General features: G+C 38.4%; 2 protein-coding genes across 4 annotated transcripts in view; both read right to left on the reverse strand.

Moving 5' to 3' along the window:
* Dpr12 (defective proboscis extension response 12) overlaps positions 1-22110 on the reverse strand; it is a 276297-nt gene that overhangs the window by 187754 nt on the left and 66433 nt on the right. Inside the window, exons 1-2 of one of the 3 annotated variants that reach the window (XM_071771542.1) lie at positions 11381-11467; positions 10931-10970 (exon numbers count right to left, since the gene is read on the reverse strand). The exons of 1 other annotated variant lie outside the window; for it this stretch is intronic. The gene's annotated coding sequence lies outside the window, so the exon portion shown is untranslated. Of the gene's footprint in view, positions 1-10930; positions 10971-11380; positions 11468-22110 lie in introns of those variants that run through there. One more of the 3 variants, XM_071771541.1, reaches the window with a different exon arrangement.
* On the reverse strand, positions 16652-17293 carry LOC139809109 (protein roadkill-like). The gene has a single exon (XM_071771770.1). The coding sequence runs from the start codon at positions 17291-17293 to the stop codon at positions 16652-16654; it is 642 nt and encodes a 213-aa protein (XP_071627871.1).

Here is a 22110-nt window from a genome sequence, read left to right on the forward strand (position 1 = left end):
CAGTATAAGCTATTACTTTATTATATTGTATTGTCATATATTTTACAATACTATCGTGTTAAATCTTTTTGCATTGCTGTTGCCCATTGGTCTTTCAATTCTTTCATATTCATTTTGCGATTGATACTTTATGTGTGAAGATCTTTTCGCTATGTATGTACAAATACTTAATCGCATAATACAGATAACGAGATATTGCCAATATCATTTACACGTATTGCAATTCGATAATTTATGTCCTATTATTTTCATTAACGCCAGCATTATATGGTTTATAATGTTTCCGCTAGTGACGATATCATAGGATATAATCCTGTGACTCGGCAAAACTTTGCCATTAATGTACGGAACAAAAAGAACTATTCTTTAACTTGAGAAAGTAACATTTCTCAAAAGCCAGGCCCTCCTTCAACGAACGGGGTAGGCGCGCTAGACACGTACCCTTCCCTCCTCTCGGTCACTACTCGAGATGACGAACGGCGTCGACCATAAAAAACCAATTTCAGGATCAGCTGCGTCTAGGACAAGTGATTACCGGGTCCGGTTGCAATTCGTCGAAAAGATTTGAGAAAGAGTGTGTGGGAAAGTGCCGCGATCTATCGATGTTCCATTATTCCCGTGGGGTATATGGACCTCGCATAGATCTCTTCCTCCGCCTTCCACCACTTTCCGTTCTCACTCCTTTTCCTGTTTCCCTTAGCGATACGTGACCAGAGAGAAAGAAGCCCCTTCCACGTTTTTAAGCTATAAGAAAGCGAAGTAACTCCACTAAAAATCAGTCTTAGCGCCTTACAAATTAATATATAGCTGGATGGCTCACTTAGGTGGTCGATCGTCGATCGTCTATTAAATTTATTCATCTCAGTAAAATGCGAAAACGAAGATGATATAGGTACTCTATAGCGTTTGCAACTACAATACGATGAATATATACATCCTTTATATTCCCACATATGTCTCCCTCCATCACGCAGAAAAAGAAATTTTTTTCTATTTTTACGAGAAAAAAAAGTCCTCTGCAATCGATCGAAAGTTATCACGTTCTAGAATTGATCGGATCAGAAGAAGCTCAAGCGTGAGTTGCGAAGCAGAAAATACTATCCTAATAAAATCATTACATTCTTCAACAATTTGAAATGTGAGAAAATCTTATTTCACGTGAAGTATATAAGGAGAAAACATAGTTTGTTATAAATGTGTGAAGATCATACGCCTTTTCATCTAGCTAAACTTCTGTTATAGTAAGAAGTAATTTATCACTAAAAATGATCTACACCAATAATCCTTAAATTCATATACTACTCATACGCGTAATAATTTGTTGATACAGTAATATACTTGGTAAATAATAGGATTTTAAAAGATTTAAGATTTATAAAAAAGAAAAATCACTCTCAATGTTGCAAAAAATTATTAAAATAATAAATATTTATAACAAAAAACTATTTTATTTAATAATAATTTTTATAAGCAAATTAATGTTCTTTTTAGTAGAATGTTTATTCTTGATAAAATTTCAAAGAGAAAAATATATAAAAATATTTTGTATCGTTGAAAAAAAAATACCAAGTATATGAATAGTGTATAAATTTTGAGAATATTGTAATTCAACCACCCCACGTGCGCAAGCAAAATTGTTTTGGATAGTCACAATAATCATCAAGTAAATGCCGCTCGCCTCATCTTATTTGTCTTACTTTCGCCTTGAAAAGTACGTGACCAGAATACACCGCTTCCAATTTCGTTTGAATAGCGAGTGGGAAAGACCACGTTCCGTGTCGTATCATACAATTACAAAATTATCCATGCATTGTTATGAGTGTATTTAGCATATTTAATAATTGTGGAGCGTTCTTATAATTACTGTGATTCTTTTCTCCTTCTATATTGAAGCATATAAAAAGTTGTGTGATATTTGTCTACACAAACGTGTATATTAGAACGCGTAGGATATAAAAGAAAATGTGATAAAAGATAGAATAGGTTTTGAGTAATACGGTGAAGTATATACAAATGTATTTTTACGATAGTATCTGAGTATAATAATTTAAAATAAATATTAATGAGAATAGTAATCTAGACACATAGTTTTCCAAATAAATGAATAATTAACTAAGGACCCTCGATACGGAAATTAACAAGTAATAAGCAAAAAAGTTGGGCTTTAAAAGTGTAACGCGCAAGTTAATGATGTATAATTATGTATCTTATTAGTAGTTAAAGGTTGATGTAACATTAACTTGCGCACTGTTAACCCCGTTACACTTTCAAAGCTCAACTATTTTGCTTGTTATTTGTTAATTTCATATTTTTTTGTTAAAAATACAAAACTAATTATTTTAATTAAAAAGTACGCGAAGCTTTTTCAACAGAGTAAAACTTCCTGTTGCAAACATATGGAAAATGTCTATAATGGGAAGAACTAAATTTAATCAGATTGATTCAAATCGACATTGTGTCAATTGATCGTCACTAATTTTCTATCACATTAGCCACTTATGCCCGGCAACAAAAGGATATCTTTAGCTCGACCATTAAGTGATCAAAATCGGGAGAGACCACGCTGAAAATCAGTTCGCCCCATTAATCCGTCATTCGCGTATCCGCGCTCATCGCCATTAATCCCGTATATAGTACGCGCGATTTCAAGTGTATGCACCCGAAGCCCAGAGCCTATACAGCCAGATGTATATACGCATCCAGTCAGAGAGAACCGCGCTCTCCCGTTTTACGAGCGGCTCACGTCTGCCGTTCTGTTGTTAATGCTCTATGAACGGACGTTGATACACAAGCATGCCGAACGAAATCAGAGAGAGAGGAAAATAGATGAATAGATAGACAGATGACTAGATGGATAGATAAATGGATAGATAGGTGGAGAGAGAGAGAGATAAAGATAGAGAACAGTTAGAGAACAGCAATCGCCCGTATGGATGCGTATACAGGATTGTTCAGAGACGGCGGTCGTGGGACGAAATATGACGTTGTTCAAAACGGAGCAGGGAGAACCATGTTTACGATCAGCGACACGGCGGTGGCTGGCAGCAAAAACAGATAGTACGAGGATTTACAAAGGCCGAATAGGCGTCCGGAGAACAGATAATACGCGGGAGATAAGACTACAGCGAGGATGTCACCATATGTAATGAATGTTTTGGCGCAAGAACGTTGTAACGTCCTCTTGGTAATGTTCTCGTCGTTAATTACCCGTGTATTAAATATGTAATTACACAATGGTAAATAATTGACAAAAATCAGCTGTATAAAGATTATAGATTAAAGTTAAATAATAAATAGCGAAGGAGAAGATAGCGAAGTTAATCCTGATACATATTGTTTTATTCGATATTGTATTGTAGTGCATCTCGCAATTACTAATAATAATTTCAAACAAATTGTTGCTCGATATTTGCTGTCTGTCAATATGTCGCAATTTTGCGACGATGAAACTTTCGCTAAAATGTCATCCCATTGATGACATGCTTAACATAAATAATTAACTAGAACGGCTCGACGTAGCGCGGTATAAAAACCTTTTAAGTCTGACGTTACTGAATAGCGCCGAGCTGCGCGCGCGCGCGGCATGCAAACACGTTAGAGATCCGTAACCGTGAAAGCTCGATTCTCGATAATGGCAATAATCGTCGGCGGCCGTTTTAGAAGAAGACAATGCCTGTCATGTCGGCACTCGTACGTCGCCAACGTACAATTGAAAGCTGCGTAAATGCAATGCGCTCGTTTCTCGCCTGGAAAGCTTCCCGCATGCATATATATACGGCCGGAGGTTCCGTCGAGTACGATTGATCCGTCGAGTGGATCCGTGCTGAGCGACGATAGCGAAAATTCCTCATTGACTCCCATCGGGAAGGAGTCCTGAAAACTTGGCTAAAATTGGATTCCGTCGACTTCGCGAAATCTTCGAGAAACGTATCAATTTGAAGTCGCGATCGGAATATCACGTGCGAGCCTCATTCAGGATTTCTTCTCCGCGAACTTACCGAACTATCGATATCGGATAGTATGAACGAGAGACGAGAGACCTCTCGACTGGTATTAACTGAATGAAAACTTCACGCAGGTCAACGAGATTAAAGAAGCTAATCGATATATAGTTTATTTTAAAAATATTAGAGCTCTAGCAGAAAGCTGATTTGTCGCTCGAGTATACGCAGCTTTGTCTTAAAATCTGTGAGCCCTTCGTAAATCTGTTCTCTTACGAAGGAACAAGACTTGAGCACTGGTATGTACTGGATTTTTAGCTGCCTTGTTAGAAATTGGTATCGATATGTCATGGTAGCTTGGCATCCTGCTTGCGGAACGGGTTTGGGGCTTCTTCAATTTACGGAAGTGGCGTCGCTGTAATACGTTGCTGGGCTAAAAGTGGAGCAAAGCATGATGGTGTCGGACCAATGCCAGCCAAGGTAAGGATAGATACTTGGAAGGAAGATAGAAGGACGCGGGTCACAGGGATACTCGAAATCCATTCGTTTTTACGATCGAACTGTTGCCCAAAGTCTCGTCACCGTCGTTGTAAAGCTATATTTCTAACGATTTAAGAGAAATGAAGAGAATTTGGGATAGAAATCATAAAATTATTTTACACGATTTTCTATTTTGTTCTAAGGTAATGTCATTATCCGTTAAACAAGATTTAATTGCGTTAACTTCAGAAAACTCACTATACTGCGATAGGGTATAAATTTACTCCTGCTGTTATTTTATTGATATTCTATTAATTTAGCAATTTAGCTACTAACTGCAAGTGCTCTTTAAAGATTCATTTTGCAAAATTTAGTAAAATTAAATATAAGTATATATAGATGATATATTATATTTTACACTTGAAATAGTACAATATAAATAAAACTATGTATAATTATATAATTATATATAGTAAATAAGTAATTTTATATGTACATTTTATTTTTAGCTATTGTAACGTTTTAACTATTTTGCTCACGTTTATCCTCATTTATAAGAGTCTCGGGTAATTGCTAAATCATCAGTACCTCGCTAGATGTTATTAAAGAGTTGTTCTCATTCGCGTTTATAAAATATTTGTACAGCGATAATAAGATATTGGTAGGTATATTATGTAGATAAGGCGGTTGTCATTAGAATTATCGTTATCGTATAATTATATTATAGAATCATTATGAGTGTATGTGTTCGACTCTAATCGATTTATGCCCGACTGCATATCGCTACGTATTTGTATCATAATCGAAAACTGAAATTATATATTGTTTTATTTACTATCCATATCTTTCTTTCGATAAGACGGTAATAAACAGATTCCTCAATAATTATCTATGACAGCAATTATTACGTAACATATAATGTATACTCTGTATTAAGTATTAGATCCGATGATGATTATTTGCATGTAATAACCATAAATAATCAGCTTTACTGCAGGCAATCATGGAAAATTTAGCAGTTATCGTTAATCATTATGCACATATTACTAATTACTTCAATAATGACGTAAATATATTGCGTAGTTCGTGAAACAACGTATAATAGACTTAATATTTGGTAATATAATATACATTGTATTTCATCACACTGATAAAGTTGCATGGCACAATATATATAACAGTATACGATATTAATAAACCGTTTAAAAATAATTAGCCCGACAAACAATATATAAAGTCCACTTTACACGATCTACAATTCTCGGATTTCAAAATAGATTTCTATTTGTTATCCTATATACACTACCGTTCAAAAGTTTGGAAGCTCTACTTAGTTTCTTAAGAAAAACAAAACAGTGGTGCTAATACTTTCAAACAAAAACGTTATATGAGAAACTTTACTTATCTGTTTTAACACAGTATTATTTGTTTCTAATTATTTTCCAAAGAAATATTTCATTTAAAGAATTTTACCGAGTGAACATTCTATGCCATTGTACTATTACGAAGAAAGAACAAGTTTTCATGGTTTGAGTAAAATATAATAAATATTAAAATATCAATTATTATATTTTGCTCAAACCATGAAAACTTGTTCTTTCTTCTAATTCTAGAAACTAGGACTAATTCTTAAACAGAACCATAGGAGAGATTATCGCTACGATGGCGCGGGAAAAAGTGCCACAAGTTGCAATTATCTAAATACAGTGTGCAACGTCGACCTCGATAAAGCGCGAAGTGATAACGACAGGAAATGTTTGTGCACTTCTCGTAGGTGTCATCACTAGTGAGGCGCGCCCATTCCGAGCCAGGTGGCTGCATTGCACATGCTGTCGACACATCGAGGGCTGTTATAGTCATTAGAAGATAAGTGTCTCGTTCTGTCGGTATCGATCGTCGCCGGCCAGCGTATGCTACGTTTCTCGTTATGGGAAGTGAGGAACAAATAGGGGGCCATTAAAATGGCTTTCCCCTACGCGTGTTACCGCGCGCGCCAAGCTTTCAGGCATATTACTCTCCTTAACTCAGGCGACCGTCGTGCAATTACGCGTCAATCCTGCACGATGGACTTGATGGAGCGATGATCTCGCGTAATATAAGTTTATGTAAAATTTTTGTCGAACCACGGTGCAATAGCCCAAGTAGCTCGAAATAATATTAAATAATAATATGTTACATCGATATTTTTTCATAACTGTTTTTTTTCCTTCTATATAGATATTTATGTATAGATGTTACGTAATTAGCAATCTTTCGTTAAATTAATTTAAATTAAATTCGGAACCATAAAAAAGATCTTTGGAAATGCAGCATAAAGAATGTGCGGTTCATGATACGATCATATTAATGTGGATCATATTTGCGTCAAAAGTAATTACACATGTCATATTAAATGTAATATTTTTAACTCATTAGATTAGACGCAGGTCGCCTAATTCTGACATCTTGCAAATAGCTTTATGACATCTTACGAAAATTTACTTCCAGGATTTAATTCCTTTTTGTTCGCCCCGCAATTCCATCATCTTTTATCTCCAGTGACCAGAGCGCGCGCGGTTAGACGAAAATGGTTATCCGCAAACTTTCTACTTAAAGCAATATTCCGAAGATCGCAAAAATCTCAACCATTAGAGAGTTCTGCGAGTCGAGTTTCTTTTTCTGAAGTCGTCAACTTTCGGGACGGAGGATAAGACGTATGAAACGAAAGATGCTCAATAGAAATCTTTTGTGCGAGACAATAGACAATGCATGTGGATACGCATAAAGGGGAATACCTTTAAGGCCGGAGAAGAAAAGTGGCTTAGTCTATTGAGATGGAGCGTTATGTGAGCTGCAAATAGCTCCTCGTGGACCGAAGTGTTTCCTTCTCGAGCATCTTCGACGTTTATCCCAGCGGTATTGCGTTTATTTTCCAATTTAGGTCAATTTGCGGCAGGCATCGATGTCTGCCTCGGCGTACCGATATAACGTGTCTTGACGCATATATTATGTTACTAACTGGCGACCGTCTAACAATGTTGTAGTTTTGAAAAATTGCCACTGGGAGTTGGTGCGACACGTAATTTAACGCATGAAGTCGCCGACGTTGACTCACTTCCTTCCTTCCTCTCCCACCCGTTTATAACGAGATAAAATTCTATCTTGCGGGTACAAAATTTTATCTCGGCGTTTGGGCATGTATCGCGTTAACAGGAAAACATGACGCGATAAATTCATATAGATAGTGTGATCGCTATATTATTCACTGATAACGATTAGGAAAACGAATTAATTGTTATTTATATTTTGTAATTAAGCCATTAATAATTGACTTCATGAAATCGTACTGACATCACTTATAATAATCGGAAAAAAATTATTTTATAGTATTTGTTTCTCCGCGTTTTGATGAGAAGATCATATATCCGATCAATTATGCCCTCCACTGAATTCAAGTAAATTGATATAATGTCACGTAACGACTATATGTATATAAATGACGTTCTGATTTTACATCCAATTTAACACAATTATATTTAAAAAATTGTTAACATAGTAATTAATGCGGGACAATCAATGTAATTGCATTATTTCGTTATCACTTTCCCGATTAACAATGCAGCACCAAACAACACCGTTTATTCGATAATTTTCGTTTTGTTAACACCGTTTTACGACTTAATAATAATCAACGAACGCAGAGGTGTCTGGCAAACTAATACACATTTTTCAATTTATTATATGAGAAATTCATTATATGACTGTAGCGTTTCGCGCTTAATTAAATTCCGCGAATGGGCAAACGTGACGGTTGTTCGCGCAAAAAATTTGTCCGCTTCCGAATGAACGATTAGAACTCGATAGGAGCGTGCTCTCGAATTATTATATAAAGTTTTCTCGTGAATTTTCTGCAAACAGCTTTTTTATTCGCGCTCTGCTGAGAAGCGAGATGCGGAATGTCTACAATCATCCGCATGGAGCGTATCATCTCATGTGCGAGCCTCACGTATATGCGTGTGCGCGTGCACATAATATATGTATATATACACGGAAATACATAAACGAAAACGCGCATATATCTGTACGTATTCACGAGGACCGTCTTCTCGTCGTAAATCTCGCTGCGAAATCATAATGCAGAAAATGCACCGGGAGGATTACGATCTTATTTGTCGCGCACGAAAGCAGTTCGTAAGTTTGAAAGAGAGAAGGGTTCCTCGTAAACCTTTGAAATTACCGTCTACCGTTCGGTTGTGTCTACGGTGTTTTATCGTCTGAAGCAAGAATAAAATGACGAAGGGAAGAGAAACGCGTATGTTTTCACCGGATGCGAGGGGCGCATATATTTCCGAATGATCAAATTCAAATTAAAGATTTCATGTGAGTATGAATCGAGCGTGGTTAAATTTGGAACTCTTGAAAGATCGTCAACGCGCTTTCTTATCGTTGCGGAGTAACGGCAAATATTTTACATGATTTCCACAGTTATTCCATGAATAGCTTTTAATTACCGCCGGGTAGCGTGAATTTGATATGAAAACTTAATCTGCTGGCATTATTAATCCTCTAATTTAAGAATTCATTCGTTAGGATCGTACTGGACATTTTCTCTGGCGCTTAAAATACCAATGTCCAAAAACAGTAATCGAAGAATTCCTATTAGGAGCAAGAAACTTAAATAAATATTTATCCACTCTGTTAAATCCATTATTAGTTAAAATACTTAATTATGTAATAAAATTTAATAAATTAGACCTGTTAATTATAACCGCTAAAAACGGAGACATTTCTAATACCTCTATCAAGTCTATTTTATTGCATCAAAATATATACTGCTTCACGTTATAAGATTTATTAGAATATCTGATTTGTTTAAACCTGCTACTTATTTCTGAAAATACAAAATATGTGATGCCGGCGTAGTCGTCAAAATGCTAACATGCTTTCATTTAATAGTATAGATGAACGTATAGAATATAGTAATATGAGTCCGTGTGTTTACGATATACAGTTTTTAATATTTTATAATTTTATATTGTAAGTGGTTTATGTGCAATATAATTTGAAATTTTTTGAAATTTAAATCGAATTATAGTTATATAAAATTTAAAAAACAATAAAGAGTAATTAAGATATTCAAAAAACAATTTCTAAAAATTATGTTTGAAAGAATTAATAAAATATGTTTATCTATTATTCCATTACTATTCTCTTCTATTAAATTAGATACCTATTCTAATAAATCGGTGATATATATGATGCTATTTATCACATAGTATATTTATTGTTATGTAATATGTTATATATAATTTTATGTTATAGTAAAGTTATATAGCTGCGGGTATACTTGGCTCTTGATAATAATAATTTATGAAGATTGAAACAACTCTCAATATACTTCATGATATACGCCCTTCATACATGCGTTTGCCGCCAGAATTATATTATTTAACAATAGAAAAAAAAATTTATCTTTCGCCAGCACAAAATTATTTTATAATCTCATACAGTATATCTATTATCGCCAAACGTTTAACCGCGGGACATTAAAGGATTACGAACATGATTCTTCTCAATCGGCTTTGTGAGAGATTCGAGCTTACTCTTTTACCAAAGTATGTCTATCCGATCCGCTTACACGCTCTTTTTATCTTAATTGCATCTAATTGCTGATGGTTTAAATTTGGGTTAATTATTCATTTAAAAAGGGGTTCACGAATTGCTTTAGAAGTTATACACGATTTGAACTTTGACATATATATTTCTGTATCTCATAGTTAATGGAAAAATATTTTATTTTGTCAAAAGATTCTGGCAATTGACTTATTTCTGTCAGTAACTTTGCGAACAATTTCCGTGTACCGGATATTAATTCCAAGTATTTGCTAAAATTTATTTGGGAATATGTGTGTGTGTGTGTGTGTTGCTGTTTTCATATGAGAAGAAGAAGCTCTTGGCGTATCCCAGAGTAAGGTATCGTAGAGTAGGGTATCTCAGAGTAGCAGAAGAATTTGCGAAGTAAAAAAAGACACTCGAAAGGCTTCGGGTTCCTAAGACTTTAGAGAGATCGGAACGCGATGCTCTCGTACGACATAAGCGAGAAAAATAGGATAATGCACAGCGAAGTTCAGAGGAATAAAAAGACGCGGAAGAATCGCGCCTCTTTTGAAGATGGAGAAGCGAAGAAAACTTTTAGCGTGTCGATAACCGGCAGATAAGGACGGAACATCGAAATTTATACCTCTTCTAAGCTAGCAGGACCAAATCGGCAGAATCAAACCGGACCTATCAGAATATTTAGTACCCATTTTGTACTAATTTGTACCACTAATAACAATTTTGTATCCCGTGCCATTTCGGAGAAAATCGTGGCGGTGCTACCTTAGCATTAAGCTAGAAAGACCACAAGAAAAAAAAAGAAAAAAAGAAAATTAAATACAGAAATTTGAAGGACTGAATTTGTATTAATTTGTACCATACAAATAAACTTAATACATATATTTATCCCTTCTGCTCAAAAAATAACTCACCGGCCGATGCGCAACAGCGGAGTTGTAATTCTGCGTTGATCTGTAACAAAAGAAATATTTTTATATTAAAGCTACGTCCAAGATAATCGACAGTAAATAATTATCGAAGTAAATAATTATTGCCCGTTTTTAAAACATTATTTTAACAAATATCTGATTTTAAAATGTAAAAAACAATCGCGGCCGCCGGCGCCGGCGCCGCAATAAGCGGCTGGATATTTCCGTGTTAACTAGTTCGCATAATTCATCCGCGAAAAATTGTGCAAATAATACTGCGACCGTGCGAATAAGAGAGAGACGCGACGTTCGCGACGTAATATCTCGCATACGCCGGAGATCAGACTCGACCCGAAATTGCACCGTAGTTAAAAACCACGAAAGTGGCGGAGTCCACCACAGAACTGACAGGACGGCAAAATATAATATATAAGAAAATTAACAACTACTCACCCCACGGTCGCTCCGCCGTCGCCCGATGCCTCCCGTCCTCCGTTACTCCGTTGGTCCTTGGTCCATTGTCGCACTCACTCACAACGCGACGACGTTCACGAGCGAAAATCGACGATATCGTCGATATCGTCGATATCGTCTCCTCTTATGATCGCGCGACACTAAAGGCACACGGCACTCCCGGTATTAATCTCGCGACGCGGTACTAAGAAACTTAGTTACACGGCGACAGAAGAATTACGTCGCGGTCGAAGAAACTACGAACGAAACTATACGATCCGCTTGACGCCCATGACGCCATGACGCCGCGCGCAGGTAGACACGACAAGTGAAGCGAAGGTGGCGGAGAGAATTTCGTAAATCGCGCACGGCCAACTTCACTCGCCCGGAGCAACTGTCTCGAGAACGCGATTACGCGATTACGCGACTTTGATTAACTACGGATTATCCGAAAAAATGTAATCGAATGCGATATACCTCGGTATCCGTATAAATTCCTCGAAGCACATGAATTAAATGAACTTTCGATATATGTATCACAGTTTTTCGCAAGCTAAACAATCGGACCCGGCGACTCGTGTATTTACTCCGCGATATGGGAACGGGAACTGGAGCGAGGGGCGCGGGGCGCGGGAGTAACGACACGTCTGACGTCAGAACAGGTCACGGGCGTCGCGGTAAACATGAGTAGTGGGGATAGAGTGGGGGTAAGGTGAATACACACGGTGCGCGGTCGCCGCCTCGCCGCGGTCGGTTAGTTCGGTATGCCGGGTATGCGACATGCGTATCGCATAAAGCCTACCCCTCTCTATCCCCACTGCTCATGTTACCAAGGCGCCCGCGGCCCGTTCTGATTTCTGATGTCGTTGCTCGCGGATCGCACATCGCAGAGTAATATAAGTACGAATCGCCAGGTCCGATTATTCAGATTACAGAAAAATATGATACATCGAATGTTCATTTAAGGCCGGTTCTAATACAATCAGTCGTATGTCGCCTATGTCGGATGGCCCAATGAGAGAATTTCTTTTTCGATAACGAATTTTTCTCATTGGACCATCGGTTACGTTCCGACATCCGAGGTATAAATCGCATTCGATTATACATTCTTTCGGATAATCGGTCTCACTTTTCTTAACCGTCAACTTGACTCGCGTCTTGCGTTGTGTCGCGCAGCTTCAGAATAGAATTTCCGTCGTTTTCGGAACGGATAATTAAAGAACCCGAAATCAAGGCCATCACACACAAAATGCATAGCTTAGCATAAGACCCATAGAGATATAAGAATAGAGTGCGCGAGCGAGCTGAAAAAGCGATATAGGAATAGAAAGATAAAGCTGCGCATGGGCCCCTTCTGTTTTTGTTTCGCTATGCGCGTGTAGACAAAGACAGAAAGGGCCTATATGCAGCGTTCTTTTTCTATTCCTATATCGCAGCCTCTTACGTGTTAGCATATGACTCGCGCACTTTATTCTTATATCTCTAATCTATGATAAGACCAATGAGCATACAGCATAAAGTCGCCATATTGATTTACATAAGATGTTCATTGGTCCGTCCAGCGCGACGGTTTTATGCTATGCTTATGCAGCCTATGCAATTTTGTGTGATAGCCCTAATATATCGAATGTTTATTTAAAGCCTTGTGTCCACGATGCTAGAAATCGCTCCGAGATCTCGGGCGGAGAAAGAATTAACCAATTGCATTGGTCAATTGGTTGAATTGCTTAAATGTGATTGGTCAATTTTTCCTCCGTCTGAGATCTCGAAGCGATTTTCTAGCATCGTGGAGACAGGGCTTAAAGCCCGTGTCACACTACGTATCGCGGACACGGATCGGATTGGGATTACGGATCGCGGATCGGATGTCAGCCAATCACAGATGAGCTCCTCGTCTATGATTGGCTAGATTACGATCCGCGATCCGCAATCTCAATCCGATCCGTGTCCGCGATACGTAGTGTGACACGGGCTTAATACATGTGCTTCGCGGAATTAGATACGGATGTCGCATTTGATAATAGTGACTTTCTATTACGTTCTTTTGGACAGTTAATTTCGCTTTTCCCAACCGTCAACTTGATTCGCGTCTCGCCGTCTCGCGTCGTGTCGCTTGCGGCTCGACTTCAGAATGAAAAGTGACCGGTGACCGTCGTCCATCGTTTTCGGTTTTCGGAACACGGATAAAGGAATCGAACGGACTCTACATCGAGTGACGCCGCGACGTGTTTAATTAGCGATCACGGTCCCTATTAACGTACGTTTAACCTCATATTTAATCGTGTTTGACAATTTGGCGATCGTAAGAAATAGACACAACGTTTTCATAAGTCGATAATTTAATTGCAGTTAACCAAAATCGCCTTGACTTGATAAAATTGATTACCTAATTGATCACCTAATTTGAATCGCTTAATTGATAAAGTAGCGATCGTATTATTTTCGGTTGGCATGTTCCGCGGATATTTCTCTTTGATTTTTGATTTTAATTCATCAATTTATTCCTCTTACGTCGCTTATATTGCAACACGTAAAAGTAATCTCGATGTTATTTATTGTTCAAAGTGCGAAAAGTACAGGTGTAGGAGGAGCAAGTAGCGTCCTCGCGACAGTCGCGACAATTGCTCTTGACGAGTGAAGTTGGCCGTACGGCCGCGGTCCGCGCGCGCGATTTGCTAAATTCCGCCATGTTAGATTCACTTGTCGCGTCTACCCGGTCTACCTGCGGGCTGCGGGACGTGGGACGTCATCGTCACGGCCGTCACGTCACGGGCGACAAGCGGATCGTACCTATAGTTCTTCCGCCGTAATTCTTTCGTCGCTGTATAATTAAAGGCTGCGTTCGCGCTTTGGGCGCTTTCGTGCCGAAAGCAATCAAAGCGAACGCAGCCTAAGTGTAATGAAGTACGCGCCGCGTCCGTGTCGTGAGATTAATACCGGGGAGTGCCATGCCTTTTTAGTGTCGCGCGATCATAAGAGTAAGAGACGATGTCGTCGATTTTCGCTCATGAACGTCGTCTCCATGTTATCGTCTATCTGCGGGACAATGGACATCGCGGCACGGGCCCGGGGCCGACGTGGGCCGACGGGCATCGAGCGGATCATGCAGCTTCGTCGTAATTTTTCCGTTGCCGCGTCGCGAGATTAATGCCGGGAGTGCCGTGCCTTTAGTGTCGCGCGATCATAAGCGACGACATCGGTCGATTTTCGTGAACGTCGCGAATGAAGTGACGCGACGCCACGTTCGTCTACCTGCGGGAGATCGCGGCACGGGCCGATGGACGTGGCATCGAACGGATCATACAGCTTCTCCGCCGTAATTTTTCCGTCGCGAGATTAATGCCGGAAGTGTCGTGCAAAGTGTCGAAAATATCGCGCGATCATAAGCGACGCGATCTTATCGTCGATTTTCGTCGTGAACGTCGTCAGTGAGTAGTGAGTGCGCCAACCGGCCAACGGACCAACGCTGCAACGGAGTAGGACCTGGTGAATCGTGGAGAGGAGGAGGAGGCCTGGGGAGGCATCGGGCGACGGCGGAGCAACCGTGGGGTGAGTAGTTAAATTGTTATTCATCTATTACTTTGCTGTCCTGTCAGTCCTGTCAGTCCTGTGACGGAATATCCGCCACTTTCTCAAGTGCGCAACTTTTGATTCGTCCATTACATGATATTCGTTAATTAGATAATATTATCTTGGACACCTACTTTAATGTAAAAATATTTTTATGTTACAGATCAACGCAGGGTTACAACTTACAACTCCGCTGTTGCGCATCGGCCGGTGAGTTATTTTTTATGTATAATGTTTTATTACGCAAATCAGTGTTTTTCCGGTTCCGGTTTATTAAAATTCTTTTTGTGCGATGTGTGTGTGAACATATATCTAATTTTACTCATTTAAGGACTCTTCGCAAAAAAGAAAAATATAGTTTTGCTGATTGGACTTTCTAAATTAATGTTTATCTTCCTGCGAAATTAAATTTCTTCGTCAATCATGCTTGTTAATAAATGATTCAGGGTCACTGAAATTGACTCACGTCGGATAAAAAGGAACGCCGCGTATTTTGTGACGCGCAGAGAATCGCCATTTCGAGGTTCTATTCACAGCTGCTCTTTTTTCGTCTCACTCATCTTGATCTTTTGTGGCAGCCTGTTTGAAATACAACGCATCGACAATACAGTCACGAGTTGCAATTATTCACGCTGAGCTGAAATGAAGTTGTTAAAAAAAATACCTCAATTGACCAATAAGTACATATTGATAGGCTCTAGAATCCATCCATTTCCGATCCTATCCTTTTCAAGGCAATAGATTATAATATATGCGCAACTTACAGTTTTTTCCAGTTTCGTTTTGTTAAATTTTTTTTGAAATTTTTATTAAATTAAATTATTTACATATACATACTGCGTGTGCCACTGTAAAGTTGGCACCTCATTTTCAAAAATCGTCTGGATGTATCTTTTCCAGAAGAAACCTTTCCCCAGCTTTTTTTTCTTTATTTTAATGAATTTTTGACTCAATGTCTTCCGTACAGAACCTTGCCAGCTTTTTTTATCCGCGGTTCTATAATACGGGTAATGCTGCTCAATGATATACGAATAGATGCCATTCAATACTTAATAAAGGTTTCGATTTCTGTTTCGGTTTCCTAGCTAACAAAAGTATCGGTATTGCGCAAATTATACAGTTTTTTCGGTTCCGGTTTATTAAAATTTTTTTATTTGTATTAAATTAAATTATTTACATATTATCAGCTTTTTATGTAATGATTTACTTTTAATACGTAATTATGATAATAATTGTATCAATAATTATGTGCAAAGCATTAATGGACTTTAATTTAAAATTATAGATCTATTTTTCACATATGTTTTGTATTTTGATAATTAGTAGTCCTGAGTAATGAGGAGGGGAGGGAAGTGGCTGACCACTTTTATTTACATAAATTACAAAAATATTTTCTATTTGGCTCTAGAATCTCTCCATTTCCGAGCCTATTCTTTTCAAGGCAATAGATTATAATATATGCGCAACTTAGTTTTTTCCGGTTCCGTTTTGTTAAAATTTTCTTGAAATTTTTATTAAATTAAATTATTTACATATGCATACCGCGTGTGCCACTGTAAAGTTGGCACCTCATTTTCAAAAATCGTCTGGATGTATCTTTTCCAGAAGAAACCTTTCCCCAACTTTTTTTTCTTTATTTTAATGAATTTTTGACTCAATGTGTTCCGTACAGAACATTGCCAGCTTTTTTTATCCGCGGTTCTATAGTACTATAGTTTCGTGATTCATGTCTTTTATGTTCACGTTGCTTGTTCGTTTTTCCGTTATGTTTGTCTCGAGCATTGCCGGGAAGGCGCGGTTTTGTTCGGCGGGAGTGCGCTTGTGCGCCTGAGTCTCCCTTCCATCGACGGAGGTCGTCACGTCGGAAAATTTCGAATTTTTAAAGGGCCGTTTAGGGACATCATCGGGTTTGCATTCCGGTGCTTCGTGTCGACGTGGTGTCTTGGATGTTGCATTGTTCAGTGTGACTTTGACTTCGCAGAGTATCGTGAGTTCGTCTGGCGGCGGGTCGTTGACCTGGTCCGGAGGAGGGTCTCTCCTGGCGAAATTTCGACACCCCCAATTCTTATTTTTGAGGGGTGTTTCTATATCAGTGCTCTCCATTATATGTGTTTTTTCCTTTTTGGCATTGGTGATACCGGATTGGAGTGTTGCATTTGGCATTTGTGACTCCCTGCACGAGGTCGGAGTGAGAGGTGGCGATGGGTAGTTTTTGGTTTCTTCTGTGCTTTTGGTGTGCGGTTCTGGGCGCCACCTTGCTTTTTGGTTGGCGCCTTCTGAGAGTGGTGGAGGCTTTGATTTTGTATTTGATTCGCAGCTTGGGGTTTTCGATTGTCCATTCATGCGACGGTTTTCGTATTTGGGATTTCGTGCGGCTTTTTGTAGCGTTCGACGGGCCGATTTTAATACAGAAACGAAAACGAAGGCACGGGCAATATCGCTCCTAAGGGCGCCGTCTAGATCGAGGGTTTATTGCCGCACGAAAATCTCGAGGCGGCAATCTCGAGATCGGCGCCCTTTATCACGTGAGCTTTTTGACAAAGTCCCGCAGAAAGGCGCTCCGTTTTAGCTAGTGACGTAGCTCGCGGTGAAAACGTGACGTGAATTCGCGACCGAGGCGTCGCGCGGGGGCGCTCGTTCGTTCCGCTCATGTTTGCCAATTAAGATGGAAACCGGTAATTGGCGGGTCATCGATTGATTACGCAGCGACCGAATTAAACAAAGGGCCTCGTCCCTTTGCGCGAACATATATGTGCAGGCGTGTTTGCGCCGCTAGTGACCGACGAAAATCTGCGCCACACAGATCACCGGTTGACGGCATATTGACGAGAAAATAAGACGTTAATGCGGGAGAATTTGTGTAATATTATTATCGCTAGCGCATTCGCGATAAGTATACATATAGCAATGTTCCTTTGTTAGTAGTAGATTGCCATTAACTTGCTATTATCTCCTTTTGCGCACTTAATTAAATCGATCTCTGCAGAAAACGACATTAAGTAATTTCGTTCTTTATAAATACAACAGAGAAATTATTTCTATTCTGAAGAAACGTTTTGTGTCAAACTTTAAAATAATATTTTTTAAGATAACAAACCGTCGGCTCCTTAGAATCCGAGTATAAATTCTAGACTTTAAGCCATAGCCTCATGGGGACTTATGCTATAAAATAAGCCTATTGTGAGAGAAGTATAGTGCTATGCGATTAAATTATGTTGTGCCGTGGATTTACCACGTAGTCATGCAGCTGAGTTCGTACTTAAAGTTGAGGTAATTAATAGTTAGGCAGAAGTGTTTATTGATTTTATTGATTTGGTGGTTGCTTTGCTTAATTTTGGTAACTTTAAAGCGAAGTACGAACAGCTTCTTACATATTGCACTTCTCTGTTATTTTTAAAATTATATTAATAATAGGTGATAAAAATGTAATATAAACATGATTTATGGGTGCATAATGAAGCAAAAACTAGTCACGCATACGCGATATTAACGCTGGACAAGAATACAAATCTATATATTTGAGGTCACTTTTCTGCCTGTCATTGCTTATTAGCTCATAAATTTATAGCAAAAGATTTATGAACCACGCGCTCGTTAAACAAAAATAAAAACAGTTTGTGTCATAATCACAAATAAATGATAATAAAAAAGATCCATATTCGTTGCATTTATGTACTAGTTTGTAAAAACTTAAAATTTATATTTTCAGGTCAATGATTTCATTCGGCATTAGGATAAAACAAGAATTATCCACGTTTAATGCTAAACATGCAGATAATGAGCCTCTTTAAGTCAATTAATCTGTTTATCAATTAAAGTATTTCATAGCCTATTTTATCTATTCGTTATTACGATTTACGTATTAGGTTGAAATCGATTGTACAACTTTATCTGTCTTTCAATACTACTAAACGTAGAAATAACATTTTCAGTTGTAATCGAAAATAAATATCGCGATACGAAAATGCCAGTGCGAACAACGTTACCGCCATCATTTGGCTTCATAACTTGACTGTACTTTCTTCAGTTTGTTGATATTCCGAAAAAAGTGTATTACACATCTGCACTTGGCACAACAATAGCCCAGGCTCGCAATGCATGTGAGCCGAGGATTATTGTCCTGATGCCAAATGCAGGTGCCATGCGACAGGAACCTTTCGTTCTCGCGCATCTCGCGGCTACCGCGATTCGGCGATGAGATACGATCGACCTCGTCAACGTGATAACAAGCCCGCAATCGTTTTCGTCGGCACTTAAAGAGCCGCAGGTCGTTCATTCGCATCCAATAGGAAGTAGGGCAGGGTTGAAACGCCGCTTATACGATCACGATTACCGTGTGCTCGTCCAGAGTTGTTGCGGGCTAGTTTAGCACGTTAACTGTCGGTAGAAGCTACATGCAACTCGCTTGTTTCCGTTTAATGCGCCTTGAGATGCAACGCCCGGGCCGGGCTGGCCGGGCACCACGTATGCCATACAATGCCCGCTGCGAGCATCACGGTCGCGATTGTGTACTTCCACATATCACGTGTACCAAGCGACGAAAGATCATTTATTCTCGTGAAAAGATGATGCACTGAAGATTTATTTCCGCGCACCATCAGAAACATTTATTATTTTATATGGTAAGAGAAGGTGTAAGTGCGTATATGAAGCAAATGTATAGATCCGATACTGCGGGTGACCGACGGTCCAGCAGACATTTTTCACACTGATTACACACTTGTGTTAATTTTTCGACATCTTATGAAGTTGAAATTATCGCAGCTTGACGAAATTATCGCAGCTTATTGTACAATAGCCTTTGGGCTAAAGGTGCGATTTCATTGACGTTAGAAACCAGCGGCAGCGTCAAGAAAATGTAGTGGGGGAAGAAGTTCAGACCGTATCAACTTTTTAGCGTACCGCAAAATTCAACAGAACTTCTTCCCCCACTACATTTTCTTGACGCTGCCGCTGGTTTCTAGCGTCAATGAAATCGCACCTTTAAGCACAAGGATTGTCCGTTTACGGCAATCTTTGTGCATGGGCTCTTTCATGACTTACTTTTACTCTGGCTGCGTTCTGATTTTCAGTACTTGCAGTGACTCTCTGCAATGCTCTCCATTATATGTGTTTTTTTTTAGCATTAATGATACCAAATTGGAATATTGCATTTAACATTTGTGACTCCCTGCACGAAATAACTTACGCAAAGCTTATACGCAAAAACCCAATCATATCCGCGTATAACGCGGCGGGAGAAAAATAGCGTCGCGTAGCGAGCTCTCGTCGACGACAGGGATTTTCGTCCGATGCTTCAAAACATCTGTAGCATTAAATGGACTGCAGCCCTAGTCAGCCTACCTTCATTTCATCCCCACAATTCATGTTACCGGGGAAGCTGCAATCTCATTCTGATATCACTAGCACTGAGTGGGCGTAATCCTGTGTGATATAAAAAATTATAAGTTATCGTGCATTAACGAAGCAAGCATCGATCGCTCGCTCTTTATTGCTTTATTTTAATCAGGTTTCTGAGACGCGATGAGCGCGTGACATCTACACGCGTCGTTGTGCGATTATAAAATAGTTCTCAACACTTTCAAGCAGAAACCCGGACCGGATGAAAATATCGGTTCGATTTCGGTTTCGGTACATTAAAATACTTAATAAAGGTTTCGGTTTCTGTTTCGGTTTTCTAGCTAACACAAGTATCGATATTGCGCAAATTACAGTTTTTTCGGTTCCGGTTTATTAAAATTTTTTTATTTGAAATTTGTATTAAATTAAATTATTTACATATTATCAGCTTTTTATTTAATGATTTACTTTTAATACGTAATTATGATAATAATTGTATCAATAATTATGTGCAAAGCATTAATGGACTTTAATTTAAAATTATAGATCTATTTTTCACATATATTTTGTATTTTGACAATTAGTAGTCCTGAGTAATGAGGAGGGGAGGGAAGTGGCTGACCACTTTTATTTACATAAATTACAAAAATATTTTTTAGGCTCTAGTAGAATCTATCCATTTCCGAGCCTATCCTTTTCAAGGCAATATTTATAATATATGCGCAACTTACAGTTTGTTTCCGGTTCCGTTTTGTTAAAATTTTCTTGAAATTTTTATTAAATTAAATTATTTACATATGCATACTGCGTGTGCCACTGTAAAGTTGGCACCTCATTTTCAAAAATCGTCTGGATGTATCTTCCAGAAGAAACCTTTCCCCAGCTTTTTTTTCTTTATTTTAATGAATTTTTGACTCAATGTATTCCGTACAGAACTTTGCCAGCTTTTTTTATCCGCGGTTCTATAGTACGGGTAATGCTCAATGATATACGAATAGATGCCATTCAATACTGAATAAAGGTTTCGGTTTCTGTTTCGGTTTTCTAGCTAACAAAAGTATCGGAATTGGGCAAATTACAGTCTTTTCGGTATTGATTAAAAAAAATTTTTTTATTTGAAATTTGTATTAAATTAAATTATTTACATTTAGATTTATATTTAGAATCGGTACTTTATTTGCCCCAAGGGGCCTTAAAGGGCGTTTTTAAGGAACGTACCCAAATTTTTACATATTCTTTATTCCCATAAAAGAAACACCTGGCCATTGTGCGACTTCACAAATTAACACCCACCCCCCCTTTCTCTTTATATATTTCTAGGACCTAGACCGAACGAAAATAGTCTCTGTGAAGTTGGCACCTTACTTTCAAAAATCGAAAGTTTTATCAACAGTTCTATTTGCACCCGCAATAGTTCTACAGTTCCTGATAATTTTTAGAAAGAGTTCCGTTGATTTAGTTAAAAAAAATGAATTTTGAAAATATGAGGTGCTAACTTTCCGTAGCACCTCATGTTTCGAAAAAATTAATTTTGAACATGATATTTTATAATTCTCGAAGAGTTCTACAGTTCCTGATCAGATTTAGCAATAGTTCCGGTCATTAAGTATTTTTAAACAAATTTTTAATCTGATTGCGAGCACCTCAAATTCCAAAAAAATTGATTTTTACCATGAGATTCTATAGTTCTCGAAGAGTTCTACAGTTCCTGATAGGTGTCAGCGACAGTTCCGGCCTTTAATTATTTTTAAACAATTTTTTAATTTGACCGCCAGCACCTCATCTACGAGAAATACGGGGTGCTGACAATTCTGATCGTT

Source organism: Temnothorax longispinosus, chromosome 2 (assembly GCF_030848805.1).
Source record: "Temnothorax longispinosus isolate EJ_2023e chromosome 2, Tlon_JGU_v1, whole genome shotgun sequence".
In the NCBI taxonomy this organism is placed as follows: Eukaryota; Metazoa; Arthropoda; class Insecta; order Hymenoptera; family Formicidae; genus Temnothorax; species Temnothorax longispinosus.

Coding starts and splice junctions, on each gene's coding strand:
- LOC139809109 (XM_071771770.1), bottom strand. CDS start 17,293: ATGAATGGACAATCGAAAACCCCAAGCTGCGAATCAAATACAAAATCA.